At 39.3% G+C, this 24,041-nt stretch overlaps 1 protein-coding gene across 5 annotated transcripts in view; it reads left to right on the forward strand.

Moving 5' to 3' along the window:
• The window catches only part of Bdp1 (BDP1 general transcription factor IIIB subunit), a 97,155-nt gene that overhangs the window by 64,333 nt on the left and 8,781 nt on the right, over positions 1–24,041 (forward strand). For 3 of the 5 annotated variants that reach the window (XM_090331801.1, XM_090331797.1, XM_090331800.1), the window contains exons 27-37: positions 718–754; positions 2,470–2,562; positions 5,754–5,967; positions 7,001–7,158; positions 11,019–11,169; positions 11,800–11,980; positions 15,289–15,352; positions 15,790–15,976; positions 18,843–19,032; positions 21,422–21,458; positions 23,310–23,574. In XM_090331801.1, the coding sequence (XP_090187927.1) occupies positions 718–754; positions 2,470–2,562; positions 5,754–5,967; positions 7,001–7,158; positions 11,019–11,169; positions 11,800–11,980; positions 15,289–15,352; positions 15,790–15,976; positions 18,843–19,032; positions 21,422–21,458; positions 23,310–23,574 (1,577 nt within the window). Of the gene's footprint in view, positions 1–717; positions 755–2,469; positions 2,563–5,753; positions 5,968–7,000; positions 7,159–11,018; positions 11,170–11,799; positions 11,981–15,288; positions 15,353–15,789; positions 15,977–18,842; positions 19,033–21,421; positions 21,459–23,309; positions 23,575–24,041 lie in introns of those variants that run through there. The other 2 variants (XM_090331798.1, XM_090331802.1) reach the window with 2 other exon arrangements.

Raw genomic sequence — 24,041 nt, forward strand, 5'->3', positions numbered from 1 at the left:
GCTGAAGATTTCATTGTTAATATTCATAATAGATATTCAGGTATTGAAGTCCTGTTCATGTGGGAAATAACATTTTCCAACTGCAGCCTATGGGAAATGGGGACTGTTTTTTGACTACAGTAGTCTGAGGTGGATTCTCTGCCTCTGTAAGTGAGGTGGAAGAAGCGATTGAGCAGTTATGATTCACACACATGCTTGTATAACTACTGAATTTTGGTAGATATTTCTTGAATGCGTGTTTTATTATTTAGTTTTTGCCCATAGGATTTAAATGTTTTATTTTTAAGATTATTTTCACCAATACCACTGGAAAGCAGATAACAACTCAGACATTGATTCTGTAATTTTTCATTTATTAAAATTAATTTTGTCTTATTTCACCTAGTGGCATAAAAATTGGGACAATCTTCAAATTATTCTCGTTATGTACAAGTAGATTTGATGTAGTTGGGGGGCTGGAAGTGAATTAATATGGTTAGATGTACATAGCAAGTGCTTAGAGATGAATTTTGCATGTGAGAAAAGGCAAAACCAGAGCAAGATTTAAAGAATTTGTCTTTTAGTTTTGGAATTGTATAAAAATTTACCAATTAAGAAAAAATAAGCTCTATTTTTATAAGTGAAATTAAGGGAAAACTTTATAATGCAGTGCTTTTTAGAAAAGTATTTGGAAGAAACTGAAGATGTTATTTTTATCTTTTTTTTTTTTTTTTTTAGGAAATGGCTTCAAGTGCACAGGCTCCAAGTATAGCAGGTAATTGTTATTAGTATTTAAATCTGTTATTCTTATTTGTAGTAGCAATTACTGTAATGGGTAGAAAGCTGGACAAAAAGATTCAAGTTGTAAATATGTTATCTTCATGAGAAATTAGATTCTTGGATGTAACTGTGTGAGATGAGGTTTTGTTTTTTGTTTTTGTTTTTGGTTTTTTTTTTGCGTTTTTGCATTTTTGCGGTCCTAGGGCTTAGACTTTGGGCCCGGGCACAGTCCCTGAGCTCTTCAGCTCAAGGCTATCACCCTGCCCCTTGAGCCACAGCATCACTTCCAGTTTTCTAGTGGTTAATTGGAGATAAGAGTCTCTTGGTTTTTAATGCTCGGGGTGGCTTTGAACCTTAACCCTTAGATCTCAACCTCCTGTGTAGCTAGGATTATAGGCGTGAGCCACCTTGTCCAGCTATGAGTTGAGTTTTAAGTGTTAAAGAACTGTAGATTTCCCCTGGGTCTGCATACCAGAGAACATTTTTTTGTTGAAGGCAGTATATAATGGGAAGAAAGTTTTTTTTTTTTTTTTTTTTTTTACCAGTCCTGGGCTTGAGCTCAGGGCCTGAGCACTGTCCTTGCACTTTCTCAAGGCTAGAGCTCTACCACTTGAGCCTCAGCACCACTTCTGGCTTTTTTCTATGTATGTGGTGCCGAGGAATCGAACCCTGGTCTTCATGCATGCTAGGCAAGCACTTTAACCACTAGGTCAAACTCCCGGCCCGAGAAGAAAGTTTTGTCATTAAGTAAAAGCCAACAAATGAGCCTGGGTGCCAGTGTCATATACATGTAATCCTAACTTCTCAGGAAGCTGAGATCTGAGGATCATGGTTGGAAGCCAGCTCAGGCTAGGAAGTCTGTAAGACTCTATCTCCACTAATCACTAAAAAGCTAGAAGTGGAGCAGTGGTTAAGTGGTAGAGCACTAGCCTTGAGCAAAAAAGCCCAGGGACCTAAATTCAAGCATAGGACTTGCATCCCTCCCACCTCACCTGCCCCCGTCAAAATAAAAGCTAATAATGATGCATCAAAAAAAAGATTTGCAGGGCCTGGAGTTTGGCCTAGTGATAGAGTGCTCGCCTAACATTCATGAATCCCTGGGCTCAGTTCCTTCCATACACACGGAAAAAGCCAGAAGTGTTGCTGTGGCTCACATGGCAGGGCGTTAGGTTTGAGCAATAATGTGCCCAGGCCTGAGTTCAAGCCCCAGGACTGGCAAAACAACAACAACAACAAAAAAAAAAAAAAAATCTGCAGTGTTTAATCTGAAATTCATAGTTTATAATTATACTTCAGTCTATACTCACATGAGTAAGGAATAGTGGTATAGAGGATATTGAAACCCATCACCTGAGGATTTTAAAAACCTGAGTAAAATAGCTATTTTAAGGTGCCAGTTGCTCATGCCTGAGCTCATCTTCAATTACTTAGGAGTTTGTGACCTGAGGTAGACAAATTTGAAAAACTCCCTAACCAACCAGTAAAAGCTGGAGGTGGAAGTGTAGTGTGAGTGTGTAGAGTGCCAGCCTTGAGCAAAGAAGCTAAGCAAAAAAGCACAGGGCCCTGAGTTTAGTAGGCTCTAGCACTGGTGAGCATGTGAGACACAGGCAGACAGACAGACAGACAGACAGACACACACACATACACACACAATCTGTTCTAAGTAAACCCATTTCTAGATTTATTCTGTTTATTGCTTCTTTCCTCAAGGTCTCAGTGATGGAAGCACTGAAGCTGCCATAACTTTGCTGACAATGGGAGATATAGTCCTGCAGTCAGAGATCAGTACTGAGCAGGGTGATGGTAAGAGTGTAAAAGCAATACTAATCTTCAAACTATCTGCTAAGAACTCATACACCACACTGGGAGTAGTGATCGGCCTCTTATATTTGAAACGAGCATTCTGTTGTTTATTAGAAACAATATTATTTGTACATTGATCCATACACTATTTGATTTATCCCTTTATCTATTGTGATAGATAAAGATAGTGTATTTGGTTAATCAAGAAAGTATTTCTTGCCAGGTATGGTGGCTCATGCCTGTAATCCTAACTACTCAGGAGGCTGAGGATAGGGCAACCAAAGAACATGAGACTTTTATCTCCAGTTAACCACTAGAAAACTGGATGTGGGAAATGGCAGTGTGGCTCAAGGGGTGGGATGGTAGCCTTGAGCTGAAGAGCTCTGGGTCAACACCCAGGCTCAGGGGTAGGGCCGTAGTGTCGAGCCGAGGAGCTCAGGGACAGCCCAGGCCCAGAGTCTAAGTCCCACAACCAACCAAAAAGAAAAAAAAAGATCTTTATGGCTTTTTTCCAGTGAATTCTCTTACTTTTGTCATTTTAAACATTGGTTAATTGATATAACAATATATTTTTCTTCAGCAAAAGAGTTGCTGCTTAAAGCGCAAATGTTCTCTCAAGTAGTGATAATTTAGACATTGAGATAATTTTAACTGTTCCGATAGTTTGGAAAGTGCCAACACATAGGCCAGCCTATTTTTACTTATTCTTTTGGTGACTGTTAGTACTTGAGCTCAGGATCTTTTTTTTTTTTTTTTTTTGCCAGTCCTGGGCTTGGGCTCAGGGCCTGAGCACTGTCCTTGGACTTTCTCAAGGCTAGCACTCTACCACTTGAGCCTCAGCACCACTTCCGGCTTTTTACTATGTATGTGATACTGAGGAATCAAACCCGGGTCTTCATGCATGCTAGGCAAGCACTCTACCACTAGGCAAAGCTCCCAGCCCTGAGCTCAGGATCTTGAGCTCTCCATTGTCTTTCTTTCTCATAGCTGGTACTCTAAAACTTGAGCCACACTTTTAGTCTGCATTTTTCTGGTTAATTGAAAACATAGTCTTTTGGACTTTTTTGACCAGGCTGGCTTTGAACTGTGGTCCTGTAATCTCTCTCATGAGTAGGTAAATTTTCAGGTGTGAGCTGTTGGCATTGAACTTGCTGATAAGAAGGTTTGAACTCAGGGCTTCTTACTTTTAGTAGACTGGCACTCTACCATTTGATCTATGCCTCAGTGATTTTTAGTATGTTAGGCTGAACTACAAGCTATGATTTTTACTGTTCCATTGTCTTTACATAAAGTAACTTCACATTTCATTTATTATTTGTTTGTTTTTGATTGGACATGGACTTGAACTCAGGGCCTTGGCACTGTTTCTGCTTTTTTTACTCAAGGCTAATAACACTTGAGCCACAGCACCACTTCAGTCTTTTCTGTTTATATGGTACTGAGGAATTGAATCAGGACTTCATGCATGCTAGGATAGCAGTTACCACAAAGCCACATTTCCAGTCTTTGAGTTGGTTTTTACTCAAGGCTAGTATTCTACCACTTTGGGCTACTATTCCACTTCCTGTTTTTTGGTGGTTAATCGGACATGAGTTTCACAGACTTTCTTTGAAGGCTTTGAAAGTTGAACCTCAGATTTCAATTCTCCCCAGTAGCTAGGATTACAGGTGTGAGCCATCAGTGCCTGGTTTCACATTCTGTTTCTTGATAATTGTTTTACTATCTTGATGTTCATTTTAGTGCTTAGATTTTAAGCTCATAATCCTATATTTACAAAAAAAAAAAAATTCACCAGGAGCCGGTGGCTCACACCTGGAATCCTAACGACTCAGTAGGCTGAGATCTAAATATTTCGGTTCAAAGCCAGCCCAGGCATGAGTGTCCATGAGACTCTTATCTCGAACTAATCTCCAGAAAACTGGAAGTGGCACAGTGGCTCAAGTGGTACAGCAGTAACCTTGAGCTGAACAATTCAGGAAGAGTGCCCAGGCCCAGAATTGAAGCCCCATGACTGACCAAATAAAGAAAAGACAAAAGAAAAAAAGTTTGTGGCCATGCACTGGTGGGCACATGCCTGTAATCTCAGCTACTCAAGGAAGCTGAAATCTAAGGATCACAATTTGAAGCCATCCCGGGCAGGAAAATCTGTGAGATATTTATCTCCACTAAACTACCAAAAAAAGGAGGAAGTAGAGCTGTGGCTCAACTAGTAGTGCACTAGCCTTGAGCATAAAAGCTCAGGGTCAGCACCCAAGACCCCCCAAATTAAAATTAAAAATAAGTTTCTTTCTCAGCAAAGTCTTGCAGTAGAGTCTGTCATAGTTGCATGGGACATAAAGTAATGGTTCTAAAAATGAATAAGTGAAAGTTAGGCATGGATGCACATGCCTCTATTCCTAGGTAATAAGGTGAAAAGCAAGAGGATTGAGGTTCAAGGTCATTCTAGGCAATAAATTAGCCAGACCCTCCCTTACCCCTTTTTAATTGCTGGTCCTGAGGCTCCAGCCCTGGTTGCTATTCCTAAGCTTTTTTGCTCAAGGCTAGCACTCTACCACTAGAGTCACAGCTCTACTTTGAGCTTGCTTAGTAGTTAATTGGAGAAAAGAGGACTTTCTTGTGCAGGCTGGCTTTGAATGTCAATTCTCAGATCTCTGCCTCCTAATTAGCTAAAATTACAGATATGAGCCACTAGCACCTACCTTCCAGACCCCTTCTTAGCAAAGATGTCAGGTGTAGTGGTTCATTCCTGTAATCCAGCTGTGTAGGAAGTATAAGTAATAGAGTTTTAAGAGCTTGACCATGGACAAAACACAAAATCCTATCTGAATAATCAAGAAAAAGCTGGAGGTGTTATTTCAGTGGTAAGACAATTGCATAGCAAGCATGTGGCCTTGATTCAAACCATAATAGTACCCCACACACCTTAAATAATGAGGGAAGTTTAATCTGTGGTTATGTCATTATTGAAAGTAACAAATGACTGTTAATTCAGATAACATAAAATTTTCATTATGAGCCTATTACAGATCAAATCCAGTCATCAAATGTTCAGTCGTGAATTTAAATGTAGAGCTAAAGAGAACTAACTTTAATTAAATAATAATTAGAATTTGACCATTACTGAATTTTGAAGCCTTATGCAGATACTGATTCACATTGGGTTCATTTTTAATTTTCTTTTCTTTGTGCAGTAGGTGTGTGCGTATTTCATTCAGAGGATGGGAGTCATATTCCTTTTAGCACAGATAACATAAATCACAAACCTGCTGATGAATATCAGGAGCTTACTTCACTTGTCACAAGTGTATCTACTGCATCATTGGAAGACAAGATTGTGTCTGAGGAACAGAGTATTAGAGAAGAAGTTGGTTTAATGGAGGAAATAAAGGAAACTACACCAATCAGGTTTATTACTTTAGTATTCAATTAAGTAGGCAATACTTATTTCTTACTCATTTAATTAATATTTGCCTGATTTCATTGGTCTTATTGTGATATAGCTTCAAAAAAGTTGATTTATATAAATTTACTTTGTTTTATGGATATTGTCTAGATTTTTTTCCCCTAATATCTTTAGTATCTTACAACTTAAGCATTAAGAAATTAGTATTTACTGTGCCTGTAATCTGGTACTTGTAAGCCTGGGACAGAAGGATTGACAGTTTGAGGTCTAGTTAAGGAATTAGCTTTTGTTTTTCTTTTGTTTTGGAAAGAGAGCCATGTGCCAGTGGTTTATGCCTGGTATCCTAGATATTTGGGAGGCTGAGATCTGAGAGCATGGCCAGGCAAAAAAGCCTGTTGGACTCATTTCCAAGAAGTTGAAAGTGGACCTGTGGCTTAAGTGGTAGAGCATTGTTATTATTATTATTATTATTTTTATTATTATTTTTAATGCCAGTCCTGGGTTTGGGCTCAGGGCCTGAGCTCTGTCCTTGGGCTTTCTCAAGGTTAGAGCTCTACCACTTAGTCACAGCACCACATCCGGCCTTTTCTATGTGTGTGGTACCCAGGAATCAATTCCAGGTCTTCGTGCATGCTAGGCAAGCACTCTACCACTAGTCCAAACTTCAGCACCTAGAGCACTATTATTAAGGACCTTTCAGGTCCTGAGTTCAAGTCCCAGTGTAGGCATAAAAAAATAAATAAAAAAGAGAACATTCATATACAATGTGGTACTTAATAAATGTTACATTGAAGCCAGCACACAGTGGCTCATGCTTGTAACCCTAGCTAATCAGGAGGCTGAGATCTGAAGATCACAGTTCAAAGCCAGCCAGGCACTAACGTCCTGAGACTCCAATTAACCACTAGAAAACTGGGCTCAGGGACAACACCCAGTCCCAGAGTTCAAGTCCCACAACCGACCAAAAAAAAAAAAAGGAAAAAGGAAAAAAAAGAAAATGGTGTGTTGATTGTTCTCTTATTTCTTTATGCCCAGAAATGCAGTTTCTGAAGTGATCGGCAATTCAAGAATGCGGAGTAGATTTGTTAAGCCTAAATCAAATTTTGAGATTTCAGAGACTAGCCGGTTTGATGCTCATCAGGAAATCCCCAGTTTTTGTATAACTGAAGGGGAAAAAATACAGAGTCAAAGAGGTAAATTTCATTGTTTTCAGAAATTGCAAAATTACATTGACCTAAAAAGTAACATTATCATTTCAAAGGAATATTCAGAGGCTCATTCTATATAAAAAATTTTAAATATTACAAAAAGGTAAAATGATCTATAAAAGAAATATTCACAGATCTGATTTCAGTCATTGATACTATTTTTCTTGCTATGTTTGCCTGATCAATGTCTGTGTATGTGTGTATATGCATCTATTAGAAAGGTATACACGAAGGCTGAATGAGATGTTACATGCCTGTATAATCCCATTGACTCTAGAGCAGAATGAGGATTGTGTGTTTTAAGTTAGCTATGACAAATTTTGGTGAGATCTCATCTCTATAAACAAGCTGGATATGTTGGTTTATATCAGTAATCCCAATTATTCTCGAGGCAGAAACGGGATTGGGATCTGAGGGTAGCTTGAGCAAAAGCTAGATATCTTAACAAAAAACAAACTGAAAGCAAAGGGACTAGAGACTATGGCTTATGTGGTAGAGTACCTCTCTAGCACGCTGCAGACCCTGAGTTGAGACTTCAGTATTTCCATGTGTAGGAGTACATGTGAATGATGTAGGGCGGTAGCCTTGAGCTGTAGATTTCAGGGACAGCACCCAGGCCCAGGGGTAGGGCGATAGCCTTGATCTGAAGAGCTCAGGGACAGCGTCCATGACAGGTGAAGCCCCATGACCCATCAAAAAAAAAAAAAAAAAGAAAAAAAAAAAAGTTGGGTGCGGCTGTACTTCTTAGCTACTCATGAGGCTAAGATCTAAGGATCTTGGTTCAAAGCCAGCCTGAGTAGCTAAACATGAGACTCTTATTTTCAGTTAACCACTAGAAAACCGGAAGTGGCACTATGAACTGAAGAGCTCAGGGACAGCACCTAGGCCCAGAGTCCAAGTCCCATGACTGGTAGAAGAAAAAAAAAAAGTTGAGTGTGGGCCAGGATTTTGGCCTAGTGGTAGAGTGCTTGCCTAGCGTGCATGAAGACTTGGGTTCGTTTCCTCAGTACTACATACATAGAAAAGACGGAAGTGGTGCTGTGGTAGAGTGCTAGTCTTGAAGAAAAAGCCCAAGGACAGTGCTCAGGCCCTGAGTTCAAGCCCCAGGATTGGCATCAGAACAAAACAAAACAACAAAAAAGTTGGATGTGTGCTACATGCTTATGTTCCCAGCTATATGGTGGGGGGCGGGCAGACCTTGACCATTCCCAACAAAAGTATTTATTGTGCTGATGGCTATGCTTGTATTCCTAGCTTACTGAGGAGCCTGAGCTCTGAGGTATGAGAATCAATGCCAGCCTGGGCAGGAAAGTCTGTGAGAATCTTTTTTTTTTTTTTTTGGCAGTCCTGGGGCTTGGACTCAGGGCTTGGGTTCTGTTATTGTGCTTTCACAATGCTAGTACACTACCACTTGAGCCACAGCACCACTTCTGGCTTTTTCGGTGTATGTGTTACTGAGGAATTGAACTCAGGGCTTCATGCATGCTAGGCAAGCACTCTGTCACTAGGCCACGCTCCCAGCCCTAGTATGTGAGAATCTTATCTCTAGTTAATTAATAGAAAACCAATATTGCTATGGCTCAAAATAGTAGACCATTAGCCTTGAGTGTAAAAACTAAGGGCAGTACCTAGGCCCTGAGTTCCAGCCCCATGACCAACAAAACAACACTTATAACGACAATATAAAACTGAGTGATAACTTAAGCAGAAAGTGCTGGGGACATAGCTAAGTGGTAGAGTGCCTGCCTAACAAGCACAGGACTTTAAACCCCAATACCACTAAAAAAAAAAGGTGAAGCATGCATATTGTGTGTTGATATAACTAAAAAGATGATCATGAGGTGATGTATTTGTTAATTCACTGGACTTAATCATTCTGGGGTGTGTGTGTGTGTGTGTGTGTGTGTGTGTGTGTGTGTGTGTGTGTTATAGGTATGAGCCAATAGAGCACAGCAAAAGTTGTTTTTAATTTATATATATATATTTCAAAACATACACACAGGAAAAATACAATGCTATATTAATTAAAACAAGTTTTGCTGTGTTCTAATGGCACATACCTATAATTCTAGCTACTCTGGAGGCTGAGATCTGATGATTGAAGTTCAAAGCCAGCTCAGGCGGAAAAGTCTGTGATACTCTAATCTCCAGTTAGTTAGCAAAAAGCCAGAAGTGTAAGTGTGGTTCAAGTAGTAGAGCACCAGTGTTGAGTGCAGAAAGCTAAAAAGTAGCATCCAGATCCTGAATTCCACCACCAGGAGCAGAACACACAGATATAATGGAGCATGTGTGTAATGTGGAGGCTGGAGGTTTGTGTCAGAGGTCAGCCTAGACTACATAACAAAATCCTACCTTACAAGAGTATTTTTAAGCAGCTTTAGTGAGAGATATAATTGATACCATGTAGTTCTCCAAAGTGTTTTTCCCAGTGTAGTTTACCTCTAGCTCTTTTCAACCTTAAGCAACCACAACTCTACTGTCTTTATTGGTTTGCCTATTCTTGACTATTCTTCTAAATAAAACCATATGCTATGTGTTCTCGTCCAGCTTCAACTATTCCCCTATCATTGTGTTTCCAGGATTCATCCCTATAGTAGCATTTGTGAATACTTTCTTGTATTCATTAATTTTTTTAATTTTTTTATTTTATTTTTTTGCCAGTTGTGGGCTTGAGCTCAGGGACTGAGCACTGTCCTTGGACTTTCTCAAGGCTAGAGCTCTAGCTCTTGAGCCTCAGCACCATTTCTGGCTTTTTTCTATGTATGTGGTACTGAGGAATCGAACCCTGGTGTTCATGCATGCTAGGCAAGCACTTTAACCACTAGGCCAAACTCCCAGCCCCGTATTCATTAATTTTTTGTGCTGGTACTAGAGTTTAAACTTGAAGTCTGGGTGCTGTCCCTTCACCATCATCATCATCATCATTATTATTATTTTGTCAGTCCTAGGGCTTGAACTCAGGGCCTGAGCACTGTCCTTGGGCTTTTTCCTCAAGACTAGCACTCTACCACTTGAGCTACAGCACCATTTCTGGCTTTTCTATGTATGTGGTACTGAGGAATTGAACCCAGGTCTTTGTGCATGCTAGGCAAGTACTCTACCACTCGGTTAAACTCCTAGCCCTCAGTAATGTTTTTTTTTTTTTTTTCTCTAAGATCTAAATATAGATCTATCCAGATTTCAAATATAGTTGCTTCTAGGCTTTTTTGGATGGAACTTTAAATTTATAGTAATATATATATATATATATGTATATATGTATAGTCTCTCTCTAATATATATATATGCACCACACACACACACATATTTTTGTCCAGTGTGGGGCTTGAACTCTGGGCCTGGGTGCTGTCCCTAAGCTCTTCAGCTCAAGGCTACTACCCTATCCCTTAAGCCACAGCGGCACTTTAATTTTTTTGGTGGTTGATTGAAGAGGCTCATGATCTTTAGTGCCTGGGCTGGCTTTGAACCTCAATCCTCAGATTGAGTAGCTAGGATTACAGGCATGAGCCACCGCACCCAGCTAAAATTATAATACCATATTTAATTATGGTACCATATCACTGTTATCAGAAAGTGGGAATACAGTTGCTTTGGTAGTCAGGAGTGAAATATATGTAGTACAGGGTTTATTACTCTTCTCTCTTATATTGAAAAATCTTCTTGGCAAGGACCATTCTTTTGCTATGTGAATTACTTGACTTTTGGATTAAGAGATGTTTGGAAGGAGTCACATATAGCAACCTGTCTTTTTTCAAGAGAATATATTTTTAACGTACACATATTTTAACTGTAGTATATCCGAAATTTATTTTTGAACAATTTCTTACATGTATTTTTTATTTAAGAAACTGAGCAAAATGTTTCCAAAGCAACAGAATTAGAAGATAAAACCCTTGGGCCATTTACAGCAGCAGAGAATAAGGAACAGAACCAACTGACAAGTATCCATGGTGCCCAAGGGACCAATATTCCACTAGAAGCAAACCTAACAAAAAGGTAAAAATCAAAACGATTTATTGACATTCAGTTTTACTATAACTATAACTTTACAGCTTTAACCATAAGACTGAAAACCGTGGGCTCTGGTGGTCCATGCCTTTAATCCTAACTACTCAGATGGCTAAGATCTGAGGATCTTGGTTTGAAGATCTAGGCAGGAAAGACCACAAGACTCTTAAATCCAATTACCCATCTAAAAACCCAAAGTGGAGCTGTGCCTTTAAGTGGTAGAGCACTAACCATTAGCAAAAATGCTCAGGGACAGCTCCCAGGCCCTGAGTTCATGCCCCTTGATTGACAAAAAATAGATTAAAAACTGATCAATTGGGGCCCAGAGCATAGCCTAGTGGTAGTGCTCACTTAGCATGCACGAAGCCCTGGGGTTGGATTCCTGGGTACCATATATACAGGAAAAGCCTGAAGTGGTGCTGTGGCTCAAGTTGTAGAGAGCGAGTCTTGAGTAAAATGTATCCAAGGACAGTGCCCAGGCCCTGAGTTCAAGCCCCAGGACAGCAAAAAAACAAACAGAAAACCCCAAAACCTGATAAATTATATAATCTCAGATGCATATAGTTCTAAAGATAATTCCCTGGTTTTCTGATTTCCAATAATGAAATTCTTTTTCAGAAATGAAGAGGAAGAAGAGAGAGCTGAGGTGGCTCAGGTTCTGTCGGTTACTTCAGTTGTTTCTCCTGAGGCAGTTCCTCACACACTTGGTTCCACTTATGGTCTTGATGAGGGTTCTATGGAAGAGACCTTGAGAAAGGACTCTACTGGAGAAAGCGTGATTACATTTCATGCACCAGAGGTAAAAGAATACAGACTATAACCAGAAGATTTTTTTCCCCCCATTTTACAATAAAAATTAAAGTATGATTTATATACAATAGACTTTGTCCTTTGTAGTTTAACATGTTTGTGCCAGTGTTCAGACTATTGCAAACAATCCTCGAATAGCCTAGCACCTCAATAATTCCCCAGGTGTTTTTTTTTTTTTTTTTTTTTTTTCTTTTTTTCTTTTTTGGTTGGTTGTGGGGCATGGACTCTGGGCTTGGGCCTGAGTTTTTCAACTCAAGGCTCCACCCTACCTCTTGAGCCACAGCTCCACTTCTGGTTTTCTAGTAGTTAATTGGAGATAAGAGTTTCTTGGTTTTTAGAACTCCAGGCTGGCTTTCAACCACGACCCTCAGATCTCAGCCTCTTGAGTAGCTAGGATTACAGGTGTGAGCCACTGTGCCCAGCTCACATGAGGTTTTTGTAATGTTCAGAGTACATCAAGGAGTACTGATGTACTCCTTGTGCTGGGCAAAATTTGAAGAGGTTGCTCCCCCTAACCCCAGTCATGGGGCTTGAACTCAGGGCCTGAGCACAGTCCTTGGGTTTTTCCTCAAAGCTAGCACTCTACCACTTGAGCCACAGCACCACTTCCAGCTTTTTTCTATGTATGTGGTACCAAGGAATCGAATTCCTGGGTCCTAGTGCAGCTAGGCAAGCAATCTACCACTAGGCTAAACTGGCCCCTTCCTGAGCTTTTTTCCTCAAGGCTAGCACTCTACCACTGTGCTACTTCTGGTTTTCTGGTGGTTAGTTGGAGATGAATGTCATAACTTTCCTGCCTGGGCTCTCTCTGAACTGTGATCCTCAGATCTCTGTCTCCTGAGTAGCTATGATTATAGATGTGAGCTATTGGCACACAGCTTGCTTTTTTTTATTTTTATTTTTATTAAATAAATAGTTTCTTTGCCTTTTCTTGGCTCCTGATCATCACTGATCCACTTTTCCTATAGTATTGTCTTAGCAAGAAAATGTTGTTGAACTGGGTGTGATCGCATATGCCTGTTTTCTTAGCTATTTGGGAGACAGAAAGATCACAGAGTTCAGGAATTTGAAGCCAGCATGGATAACACAATAAAATAAAAGAATGTTATGGCTGAGTGCCTGTGGCTCATGTTTCTAATCTTAACTGCTCAGGAGGATGAGATCTGAGGATCACAATTCAAAGCCAGTCTAGGCAGGAAAGTCCTTGAGATTCTTTACCTCCAGTTAGAGAAAAAAGTCAGAAGTGGTACTATGACTCAAAGAAGCTCAGAGACATTTTCAAGCCCAGAGTTTGAGCCCCAGGACTGGTAAAAAAGAATAAAGTACTGGATAGAGTAGAGAAAGAATAGTCAAACTCAATTTGACAAGTGAGATAGAGGTTTTCTTGTTTTGTTTTGTTTTTTGTTTTTTTTGTGGGTCTTGGAGCTTGAACTCTGGGTCTGGGCACTGTCCCTAAGCTCTTTAGCTCAAGCTGCCCTACCCTTTGAGCCACAGGCCCACTTCCCCTTTTCTAGTGGTTAATTAGAGATAAGATTCTCACGTTCCTTAGTGTCTTCCTTAATGCCCTGGCTGGATTTGAACCTCGATCCTCAGATCAAAGCCTCCAGAGTAGCTAAGATTACAGGCATGAGCCACTACGTGGCTGAGATAAACAAGGCTCTGCAGGAGTTGTCTTCTACCTAGTCATATTAATCTGTGAATATGGCCAAGGCATTAACATTTTCTTTGAAGCATTCTCTAGGTGGGAAAATGTTTGGTCTTGAGTATAAATTAAGGAAGGGCTAAAGGGAGAATAACATGCATTAAAAAATTGGTGTAAGGGGCTGGGAGTTTGGCCTAGTGGTTAAAGTGCTTGCCTAGCATGCAATTCCTTGGTACCACATACATAGAAAAAAGCCGGAAGTGGTGCTAAGGCTCAAGTGGTACAGCTCTAGCCTTGAGAAAGTCCAAGGACAGTGCTCAAGCCCTGAGCTCAAGCCCAGGACTGGCAAAAACAAAAAACAAAAAAAACAACAAAAAAAAAATTGATGTAGATCCTGAGTGCCTATGACTCAAAACTGTAATTTTAGCTACTCAGGAGCCTGAGATCTGAGGATTGCTGTTTGAAACCATCCTGAGCAGGACAGTCTGTAGGATTTTTACTTCTAGTGAGCCACCAAGAAGCTTTGTTCTTCCTTTTTGCATCAGGTCAAGTTACTGTTACTGCTGATGTTGAGTGATCACTGATCGCTTGACCTTGCCCTTCCAGTTTCTTCATTATAAGGACATCCTTTCTCTTTGTATTAGTAATTTGGCCAGTGAGTTCTAGCAACTTGTCATCCAATACTTTTGGTATCCATTAGTATATCTCTATCTTGCCTGTTCAATTATCAACATCATTGAAATGTAGAAATGAAAGTGAAAGTTTTGCTTTTTTTTTTTGTGGGTCATGGGGCTTGGGCTCGGCCTGGGTGCTGTTCCTGAGCTCTCCAGCCCAAGGCTGCAGCCCTACCCCTGGGCCTGGGCATTTTCCCCGAGCTCTTCAGTTTAAGCCTACCACCCTACCCCTTGAGCCACTGTACCACTTTCAGTTTTCTGGTGGTTAACTGGAGATAAGAGTCTCAGGGACTTTAATGCCTGGGCTGGCTTTGAACCTTGACCCTTAGATCTCAACTGAGTAGCTAGGATTACAGGTGTGAGCCACCTGTTTTTTTTTTTTGCCAGTCCTGGGCTTGAGCTCAGGGCCTGAGCACTGTCCTTGGACTTTCTCAAGGCTAGAGCTCTACCACTTGAGCCTCAGCACCACTTTTGGCTTTTTTCTATGTATGTGGTACCGACGAATCGAACCTGGGTCTTCATGCATGCTAGGCAAGCACTTTAACCACTAGGCCAAATTCCCAGCCAAGTTTTGCAGTTTTAAGGATTAGAGAATTAGAATATTAATAGGATATTATGGATTACAATATATTATGGAAAACAGATTTGAGGGAAGGATACTGGGAATAAAGTGAAGTGTATCTTCATCCACATATCACCTACTTATGGAGTAGCTGGTGTGCCAGGAGTGGGGAATCAGTTTCTATCCTGACACATCCTATTAAAATAATATATGTATATGTGTCTATATATATAGTGATATAGTATATAATAAAAATAATATAATCACTCCATCAAATCATTTAACAGTTTATTGGCACAGTCTTTCAAGTACTTGGAAAATTGTGTATATTTAAGATAAGTTTTGAAACAATATCACTTTACTATGTATTACGTTTTCTGGAAAACGTTCAAGCCTTATTCTTTTAATTTTTATGGCAGTGTACACCAACTTGTATTCCAGAAGTCCAACAAGAAAATGTAATCAGTCCTCAAGATCTAGCAGGTATGACAGTCTGCTTCAGTGTTGATGGTGTTTTTAATTTCAAGGGAAAACAATGCAAAACAAATCTTTCTGTGATAACTTATGCTTACTCTTTATGAAATTCAGTCTTTTGGTTATGATAAGTTGTCATGATATTTTGGGTTTTTTGAGAAGAAATAATGGTTTGTGTTATTGTGTGTCTTAGTTTATTGTTTATTATTATTATTGTTATTGTTATTATTAGTCCTGGAGCTTGAACTCAAAGCATGGGCACTGTCCCTGAACTTCTTTTGCTCAAGGCTAGCACTCTACCACTTGAGTCACAGTACCACTGGAAGTTTTTTTCTGTGAATGTGGTACTGAGGCATTGAACTCTGGGCTTCATGCATGCTAGCCAAGCACTCTACCACTAAGCCAGATTGCCAGTCTGAGCTCTCATTATTTTTAAACTTTTATAGTGAATCTGTTTGGGAATATACATCAAGACGGGGATGATGAACAAGCAGTCATTTTAACTCTGGTGGAAATCCCAACGAGTGAAGCAGAAGACTTTGCTGGTGCTTCTGTGCAGTCAATGCCAAGCACTCTACTACCAGCCCCGATATTGGTCAAGGCCGGGAAAACTGAAGAAAGAAATGACTTGAGGTAAAGAACAATTTAGACCGATTATTGTTTTTAGGTGGAGAGTTCATTATGATGCTTATGTTGTTGGCTTATGCCTATGTTAGCTCCCTGAGGGGCTGAGATCTAGAGGGGTGTGGTTTGAAGCTAGCCTAGGAAGAGAAGTTCACCAGACTCTGTCTCCAAAGATAACTAGAAACGGGGCCAGTGGCTTACGCCTATAATCCTAGCTACTAGCGAAGATTTTTCTTATATTTTAAGTGTCTCCTTGGTCTGTTGTTTCTTTAAAATTTTTTTTAACCTTCCTCCTTCCCTTCCTTCCTCCCTCCCTCCCTCCCTCCTTTCCTCCCTCCCTTCCTTCTTTCCTTCCTTCTTTTTGCTAGTCCAAGCATGGTTAGTGCTCTGCCACATGAGCCAAAGTGTACTTCTGGCTTGTTCTGTATATGTGGTATCAAGGAATCTGGCCTAGGGCTTCGTGCATGCTGAGCAAGCACTCTACCACTAGGCTACTCTCCTGGCCCTTAAACTTTTTTTTTAATGTTATTATAAAGGTGATGTACAGAGAGATTACATAAGTCAGATTAAGTACATTTCTTTCCAGGCATGGCAGCTCACGCCTGTAATCTTAGATACTCAGAAGGCTGAGATCTGAGGATTATGGTTCAAAGCCAGCCCGGGCACTAAAGACCTCTAAAGACTTTGAGACTCTTATCTCTAATTAATCACTAGGAAAAACAAAACAAAAAAGGGGAAGTGGGACTGTGGCTCAAGGGGTTTATAGCCTTGAGCTAAAGAACTCAGGGACAACTCCCAGGCCCTGACATAGGGTGATAACTTTGAGCTGGAGGGCTGAGGGACAGCGCCTAGGCTCAGAGTTCAAGCCCCCCCCCCCAAAAAAAAAAAAGAAAAGAAAAAGAGGATACCTTTCTTTTGGACAGTGTCACCCTTTCCCTTGTGATTGTTTCTTTCCTTCCCTCTCCCCCCCCCCCCTGCCCCTTTCTTCTTTCATTGTTTTGTGGGTTGAAGGACTTGAGCTCAGGGCCTGGACAATGCCTCTGAACTCTTTGTCAAGAGTAGCATTCTACTACTTTGTGCTGTAGTGCCCCTTCTAGTTTTCTGATGGTTAATTGGAGATAAGAGCCTCATGGAATTTGTCTGCCTGGGCTGGCTTTTGAACTGTGATCCTCAGATCTCAGCCTCCTGAGTAGTTAGGATTACGGGTATGAGCCATCAGTGCTTGGTGTGTTTTCCTTTTTCTGTAAAGAATACATCGGCATTTTTTTTTAAAATAAGGATTGAATTAGATTTATAGATCACTTTTGGTAGTAGGGCCATTGTTACAATGTTTTTGGTGTAACTGGGGTTTAAACTCCAAAGAGGCATTTGCCTGGCTTGCTTGCTTGCTCAGCTGGATCTCTACCATTTGAATCAAGTTTCTTGCTCAACTTTTTTCCTGGTTATGTTGGAGATGGAATAGTTTTTTGCCCTAGTTGACTTTGAACTATAAACCTGAAGATTTCAGCCACCTGAGTAGCTAGGATTACAGATGTGAGCCATAGGTACATGTCTAGAATAAATTTGTGTGTGTGTGTGTGTGTGTGTGTGTGTGTGTGTGTGTGTGTGTCAGTTTTGGGGTTTGAACACAGGGCCTGGATGCTATCCCTGTTTTTTGTATTCAAGACTAGCATTCTATACTTGAGTCACAGCTTTACCTTCAGCTTTTCTTTTGAAAACAAAGAAAAAAATCATATATATATGTTATTAAAACATTGTATAGAGATGTTATAGTTTAATAAATTGGGTAATGAATACATTTCTTTTCTTTTTTTCTTTTTTCTTTTGCCAGTCCTGGGGCTTGAACTTAGGGGCTGGGCACTGTCCTTGGGCTTTCTCAAGGCTAGCACCACTTCTAATGATAATCACTCCATCATGAGGCCACACTGTTGGTCTTTAATCTACTTCTTTTTTTGGACAATATTATTCCTTTTGTCACTTTTCTCCAGATTTTCTATCCCTTCCCTGCCACAGGTTCCAGCTTTTTTGTTTGGTTGTTTGTTTTGGCTAATTAGAGGTAAGAGCCTCACAGGGGCTGGGAGTGTGGTCTGGAGTGGGAGCTCCCCCAGCATGCATAAAGCCCTGGGTTTGATTTCTCAATACCACATACACAGAAAAACCTGGAAGTGGTGCTGTGGCTCAAGTGGCCGAGCACTATCCTTGAGCAAAAAGTGTCCAATGACAGTGCTCAGGTCCTGAGTTCAAGCCCCACAACTGGCCAAAAAAAAAAAAAAAAAAAAAGAGCCTCACAGAACTTTCTTTTAAAAGTTTTTCATTAGTATTTATTAATGTCACAAAATAATGAGTTTCATTATACTTTTTTATGTCTGTTCATATCACCTCCATTTTTATATATTGTTGATATTTTCATTTGACTTCTTTATTTTAGAATTATTAGCTTGTATTTAAAGTGATCTCATTTAAAGCAATTGCATATCAAGTTGAAAATAAACCTAATATATTAGAAAGGAATATTTTAGATTGAAAGTTCAGTACTTGAATTTGGCTCAAGGGGTAGAGTTCCTACCAAGCATGAGGCACTGTATTCAAAAGACCAGCTCTAACTCCCCCTACCAAAGAAAAGAAAAGAAAACTTAACTTTACAGATGAGAGAAATATTGTATGAATATCTCAGATTTAATTCAATATTGTGCAATTTAAGTTGTGGGTCTTTGAGTACGTATGTACCTCAAGCTATCATTTTTATTTTCATGGCCATTGGTTTTCTACTTTGCAATTTTGGTTCTGTTGACACTTTAATTGGCAGAGCTTGGGCTTGAATTTCACTAAATAATTTCTAATTTCCTGGTTTTACATATATTTATTTCTTGTGCAGTTTGAATTTTCCATTAACTCCCATTGTTCAAGATGCCACATGTTTATCTAATTGTGGAAGAGATGGTTCTGCAAAGCCTCCTGCTAATTTGAATCTTGTGTCTAGGAAGAGATTTCATTGCAGATATGATGAAAGTGATCATGTTCCTCTTGCCAAAAAATGTTCATTCCCGTCAGAATATACTTCTGAGGTAAGTTAGAGAATCATTAAGCAACTGAGATGGCACTATCACAACATAGCTAATCTATGATTTCATTCAGAGTCTATAAATCTTTATATAGATACATAAAATAATCATGTTATGACATTTTTATAGATTTATATCATGTATTTCAGTATAATCTGACCTTTCTCATCATAAATAATCTGTACCAACACAGTTTGGAATTACTATTTGAACCTATTCTAAGTGAATGTTTGATATTCATTAATCAGGAAATCAATGATTAACTCTGTGGCAGTGCCTAAATATAGACAAAAAGCATTTTGTATATCTGGATCTTGGCTGTGCTCCCTGATAGCTGTGGGACTGTACATGAAACACTTTCCTTTCTTAATCAGTTTCTAATGTGTACTTCATAGATAGCATCATTATAATGTACTGGTCCTCATGCCGATAATCCTAGCAATTCAGGAGTTGAAGATCCAAGAATTGTAGTTCAGAGCCAGCTTAGGCAGGAAAGTTTGTGAGACCCTTTTCTCCAAGTGGAGCTGTGGCTCACATGATAGAACTTTAGACTTGAGTTCAAACCCCAATACAGACACAGATTAAAAACGAAGGAAAAATTAGGTATAAAGTCCATTGCTCGTAGGAATAAAACCAGATCTTCTATGGTCTGCTTCATTTCTGTCTCTAGTCTTATTTTGTGCTAAATCTGTCTTTGTAGCTTCATGTCATCTTTCAATTTGTGAATATATTGTAATTCTTCATGTTCTAAGGCATTTCATTTGTTCTCCCTTTTAAATCATTCCCTTCTGAAACATTACAAACATTTTCAGTTACTTCTTATGGAAAGTAAGTCTAACTTGACTATGTAGGTTTGGTCACTCTTCACTTTTACAGTTTTTCTAGTGCACTCTTGTTGCTTTTTTTTTTTGCCAGTCCTGGGCTTGAGCTCAGGGCCTGAGCACTGTCCTTGGACTTTCTCAAGGCTGGAGCTCTACCACTCGAGCCTCAGCACCACTTCCAGCTTTTTCTATATATGTGGTACCAAGGAATCGAACCCAGGTCTTCATGCATACTAGGCAAGCACTTTAACCACTAGGCCAAACTCCCGGCCTCTTGTTGCTTTTTGTGATACCACTCAAATTTGTAACTATACTATTGTGTATTCATATGATTCATACCTACAGTTCTAAGCTACTCAGGAGCATGAAAGAGAGAGAGGGAGGGAAGGAGAGAGGAGGGGGGAGGGAGGGCGCATGCATTGGTACTAGGGATTAAATTCCAGACCTTTGGCCCTTGCTTGGGTTTTTCAATCATAGCTGGCACTTTACCAATTGAGCCGAAACTGCATTTCTGGCTTTTTTGGTGGTTAATTAGAGAGAAAATTCTCATGGACTTTGGAAATGTTTAAAAGTAGTGCTAAAAGTTGGTATCTTTTTCTTATTACTAACTATAATGGATGTACTTCAGTGTTGTTAAATGACGGGTATGATGGCTTCTATCTAAAATCTATGAGAGATAGAGGTAGGGTAATTGCAATTAGAAGTCTACTTGGGCAAAAAAAATGTTACTAAGACTATATCTCAACAAAACTAACAGTGTGGTGTTAAATACTTGTAATGGAAGTTATTAAAAACATAGGTAGGAATATTCCTTTTTGAGCAGACTGTGGCAAAAATACGAGATCCTGTGTGAAAAACAAAGTAGTAGATTATGAGGCTCTAAATTAAAACCACACAAGCAAAAAAAAAAAGCTCAACTAGTACTGAGGTGAGAGGGACCAGAAAGAAAGAAAACCAAAATTCAGTAACATTGGACAGCACAATTCCCTACAAGTTCCAGACCAGTCTGGGCAGCATATTGACACTTTATCTGGGGAAAAAATTAAATCTAGTACATTGGGTTAAACTTTGTCTAAAAGTGAATAGTATAAATAGATACAATTTTTTCCCCTTAGCTCTATTGACTAGATTTTATGATGATAAATCTTTGCATTCTAGGAACACATTATTTTCTCTTGATTAATCTGTTGACTTGCTGCTTGCACTAATTTCATTTGAGGTGTTGGGGAGGAACATCAGTCGTGGTAGAGAACCTGCTTAACGTTTTTAAGCTCCTGGCTCCAAACACTTAAAAATTTGAGTATTTGACCCCTTACCCTTCGTGTTAGTGTTAGCTCAGTTGATAGCAGAATTGTGCCTGAGGTAATTAGTATTTGACAGCTCTGCCTCTTTCAGTGTGCTCAAGATCAGTTTAAATACTAATAGCAATATCTTTTCATAAATGGTTGAATTATTATAAGATATATGGCCCTTTTCTTTATAGGGAAGAAAGGAAGGAAGAGGACAATTGAATTTTAATTTTATTTACTAAGAGAATTTCTAAAATATATTTGAACATTTTTTACAAACAGGTGTGTTCAAAGGAATCGGATGTTTCTGAGGAAACTGGTGAGTGAACTAAACATTACACGGCTGTATTTTGCTAGGAACTTTTGATTCTTTTTTTTCTCTTCTAAATAGTTCTGATGCATCTCGATCAAGCTTGAGGTAGAATTCTGCTTCACTTTTCTCTTTTGTTATGAAAAAAAAAATTTTTTTTTGGCCAGTTCTGGGACTTGGACTTAGGGCATGAGCACTGGCTTTCTCAAGGCTAGAACTCTACCACTTGAGCCATAGCACCACTTCTGGTTTTTTCTGTGTATGTGGTATTGAGGAATTGAACCCGGGTCTTTGTACATGGTAGGCAAACCCTCTACCACTATGCCAAACTCCCCACCCTTGAACAATTCTTTCTTTCTAAGGTTTCAGACCTTAGCACATCTATAGCCAAAAGAAGCTCCTTTCATCTTGTAGTTAATGAAAAAATTTGGCTGTATAGCTCAATATTTGCATTTTACAAATTAGAATCTAAATATAAAGGCAATTATTATTATTATTTTTTTTTGCCAGTCCTGGGCTTGAGCTCAGGGCCTGAGCACTGTCCTTGGATTTCTCAAGGCTAGAGCTCTACCACTTGAGCCTCAGCACCACTTCCGGCTTTTTTCTACATATGTGGTACCGAGGAATCAAACCCGGGTCTTCATGCATGCTAGGCACTTTAACCACTAGGCCAAACTCCCGGCCCCTAACTTTGGTTTTTATATCATATTTTAAGTGTCATGTTTAATAAACAAGTATTCAAGAAGAGAATCTCTATATACATAATTAAAATTAAGCTGAGGATTTATATGTCTTAGATACATATTAATCTATAATAAAACATTATATCTATAGATTATGTAGCCCATCATAGATTTTTATGTCTATGTAGTTATGTTTATATCTCCAAGACCATGTCCATAACTTTGGGTCCAAATATTGAGTCATTGCTCTTGTACTGATTGGATCTATAATATCCACATATTAAAGAGGCCATGTGGGGGCCGGGAGTTTGCCCTAGTGGTTAAAGTGCTTGCCTAGCATGCATGAAGACCCGGGTTCGATACCTCGGTACCACATACATAGAAAAAAGCCAGAAGTGGTGCTGAGTCTCAAGTGGTAGAGCTCTAGCCTTGAGAAAGTCCAAGGACAGTGCTCAGGCCCTGAGCTCAAGCCCAGGACTGGCAAAAAATAAATAAATAAATAAATAAAGAGGCCATGTGCCTTTTGTTCCTTTGGTCTTGATTTATCTCACTCAACATTATTTGTTTCACCCACTTCCCAGCAAATACCATTATTTTATCTTGTCTGTTGGCTATGTAGAATTGCATTATATATATATATATATATATATATATATTTATATATATATATATATATATATATGCACACACACACACACACACACACACACTACATTTTTTATATCCATTCATCTGCAGTAGGGCATCTGGGTTGTTTCCATCACTTGGCTATTGTAAATAGTGCAGAGTTGAACATGGCTGAGCAGGTGTCCTTATCATATCCTGGGTTTATAATGCTCAGGGTAGAATGGCGGGATCGTGGGGTCTATTTCATTTTTTGAAGAAACATCCAAACGGCCTTCCAGAGTGGCTGTACTAGTTTACATTCCCACCAGCAGTCACCTCTTCCCTTGTTTTTTCTTTGATTTTCTCCTTTCCAGATCTCCCTCCCCACCCCCGTCATAGCTTTTAACTAGGTATTCTAAATCCAAATAACTCCCTTAATTATAACGAAGCTTTCTCTTTTTAAAGTAGGTCTGTAATGAATACTAATTTTCTTTTCCCTTCAAATACTGCACTTGAGTTTGTTACTTTTGATATAATGGCATGTTTACCATTTGCTCTTTTTTTTTTTAAGGGGCATCTTTCCAAGGGCAAGGCATTTCTCCTGCCTCTGGAAGCACACATACAATTCAAGAACCTCAAAGAGAAGAACCTGAACCAACTTTTCAGAATACCATGTCTCCTCATGACAGTATAAGAGATCTTTGTGTAGAAAGGAGCATGGTTGAGTTGCCTCAAGATGAAGTGATTGTGTCTGATAAAGAAGAAAGAACTAACACTGCTTCTAAATCTGAACAGACAGATAAAGGACCATTGCCTTCAAAAGCCCCACTATCCAGGTATCATGAGAAACTCTTTAATAAGTATCTCCTTTAGTCACTCATTAAGTGCAATCTAGATGAATATATGTAATATAGAGTAAGTTGAGTGCCGAGGTTGGTGTTTTATAAATATATCCTTTATCAACAATGTAAAGGAAAGACATTTTGGCAAAGAAAACATAGTAGTGTTCTAGATAAACATATTCCATGAAATAAATGTATTTAAGCTTTAGCTATTTAAGACAGATAATTCTTGGAAAGGTTGGCACCCTTTTTTGCATATAGTATAGTGATTTGTTTGATTTTTTTTTTTTTTTTTTTTTTTTGGCCAGTCCTGGGGCTTGAACTCAGGGCCTGGGCACTGTCCTTGGACTTTTCAAGGCTAGATAGAGCTCTACCGCTTGAACCACAGCACCACTTCTGGCTTTTTCTGTGTATGTGGTATGTGTATGTAGGTCTTGATGTATGCTAGGCAAGCACTAGGC

The sequence above is a fragment of the Megascapheus bottae genome, chromosome 4 (genome assembly GCF_031878675.1).
Source record: "Megascapheus bottae isolate mThoBot1 chromosome 4, mThoBot2.hap1, whole genome shotgun sequence".
Lineage (NCBI taxonomy): Eukaryota > Metazoa > Chordata > Mammalia > Rodentia > Geomyidae > Megascapheus > Megascapheus bottae.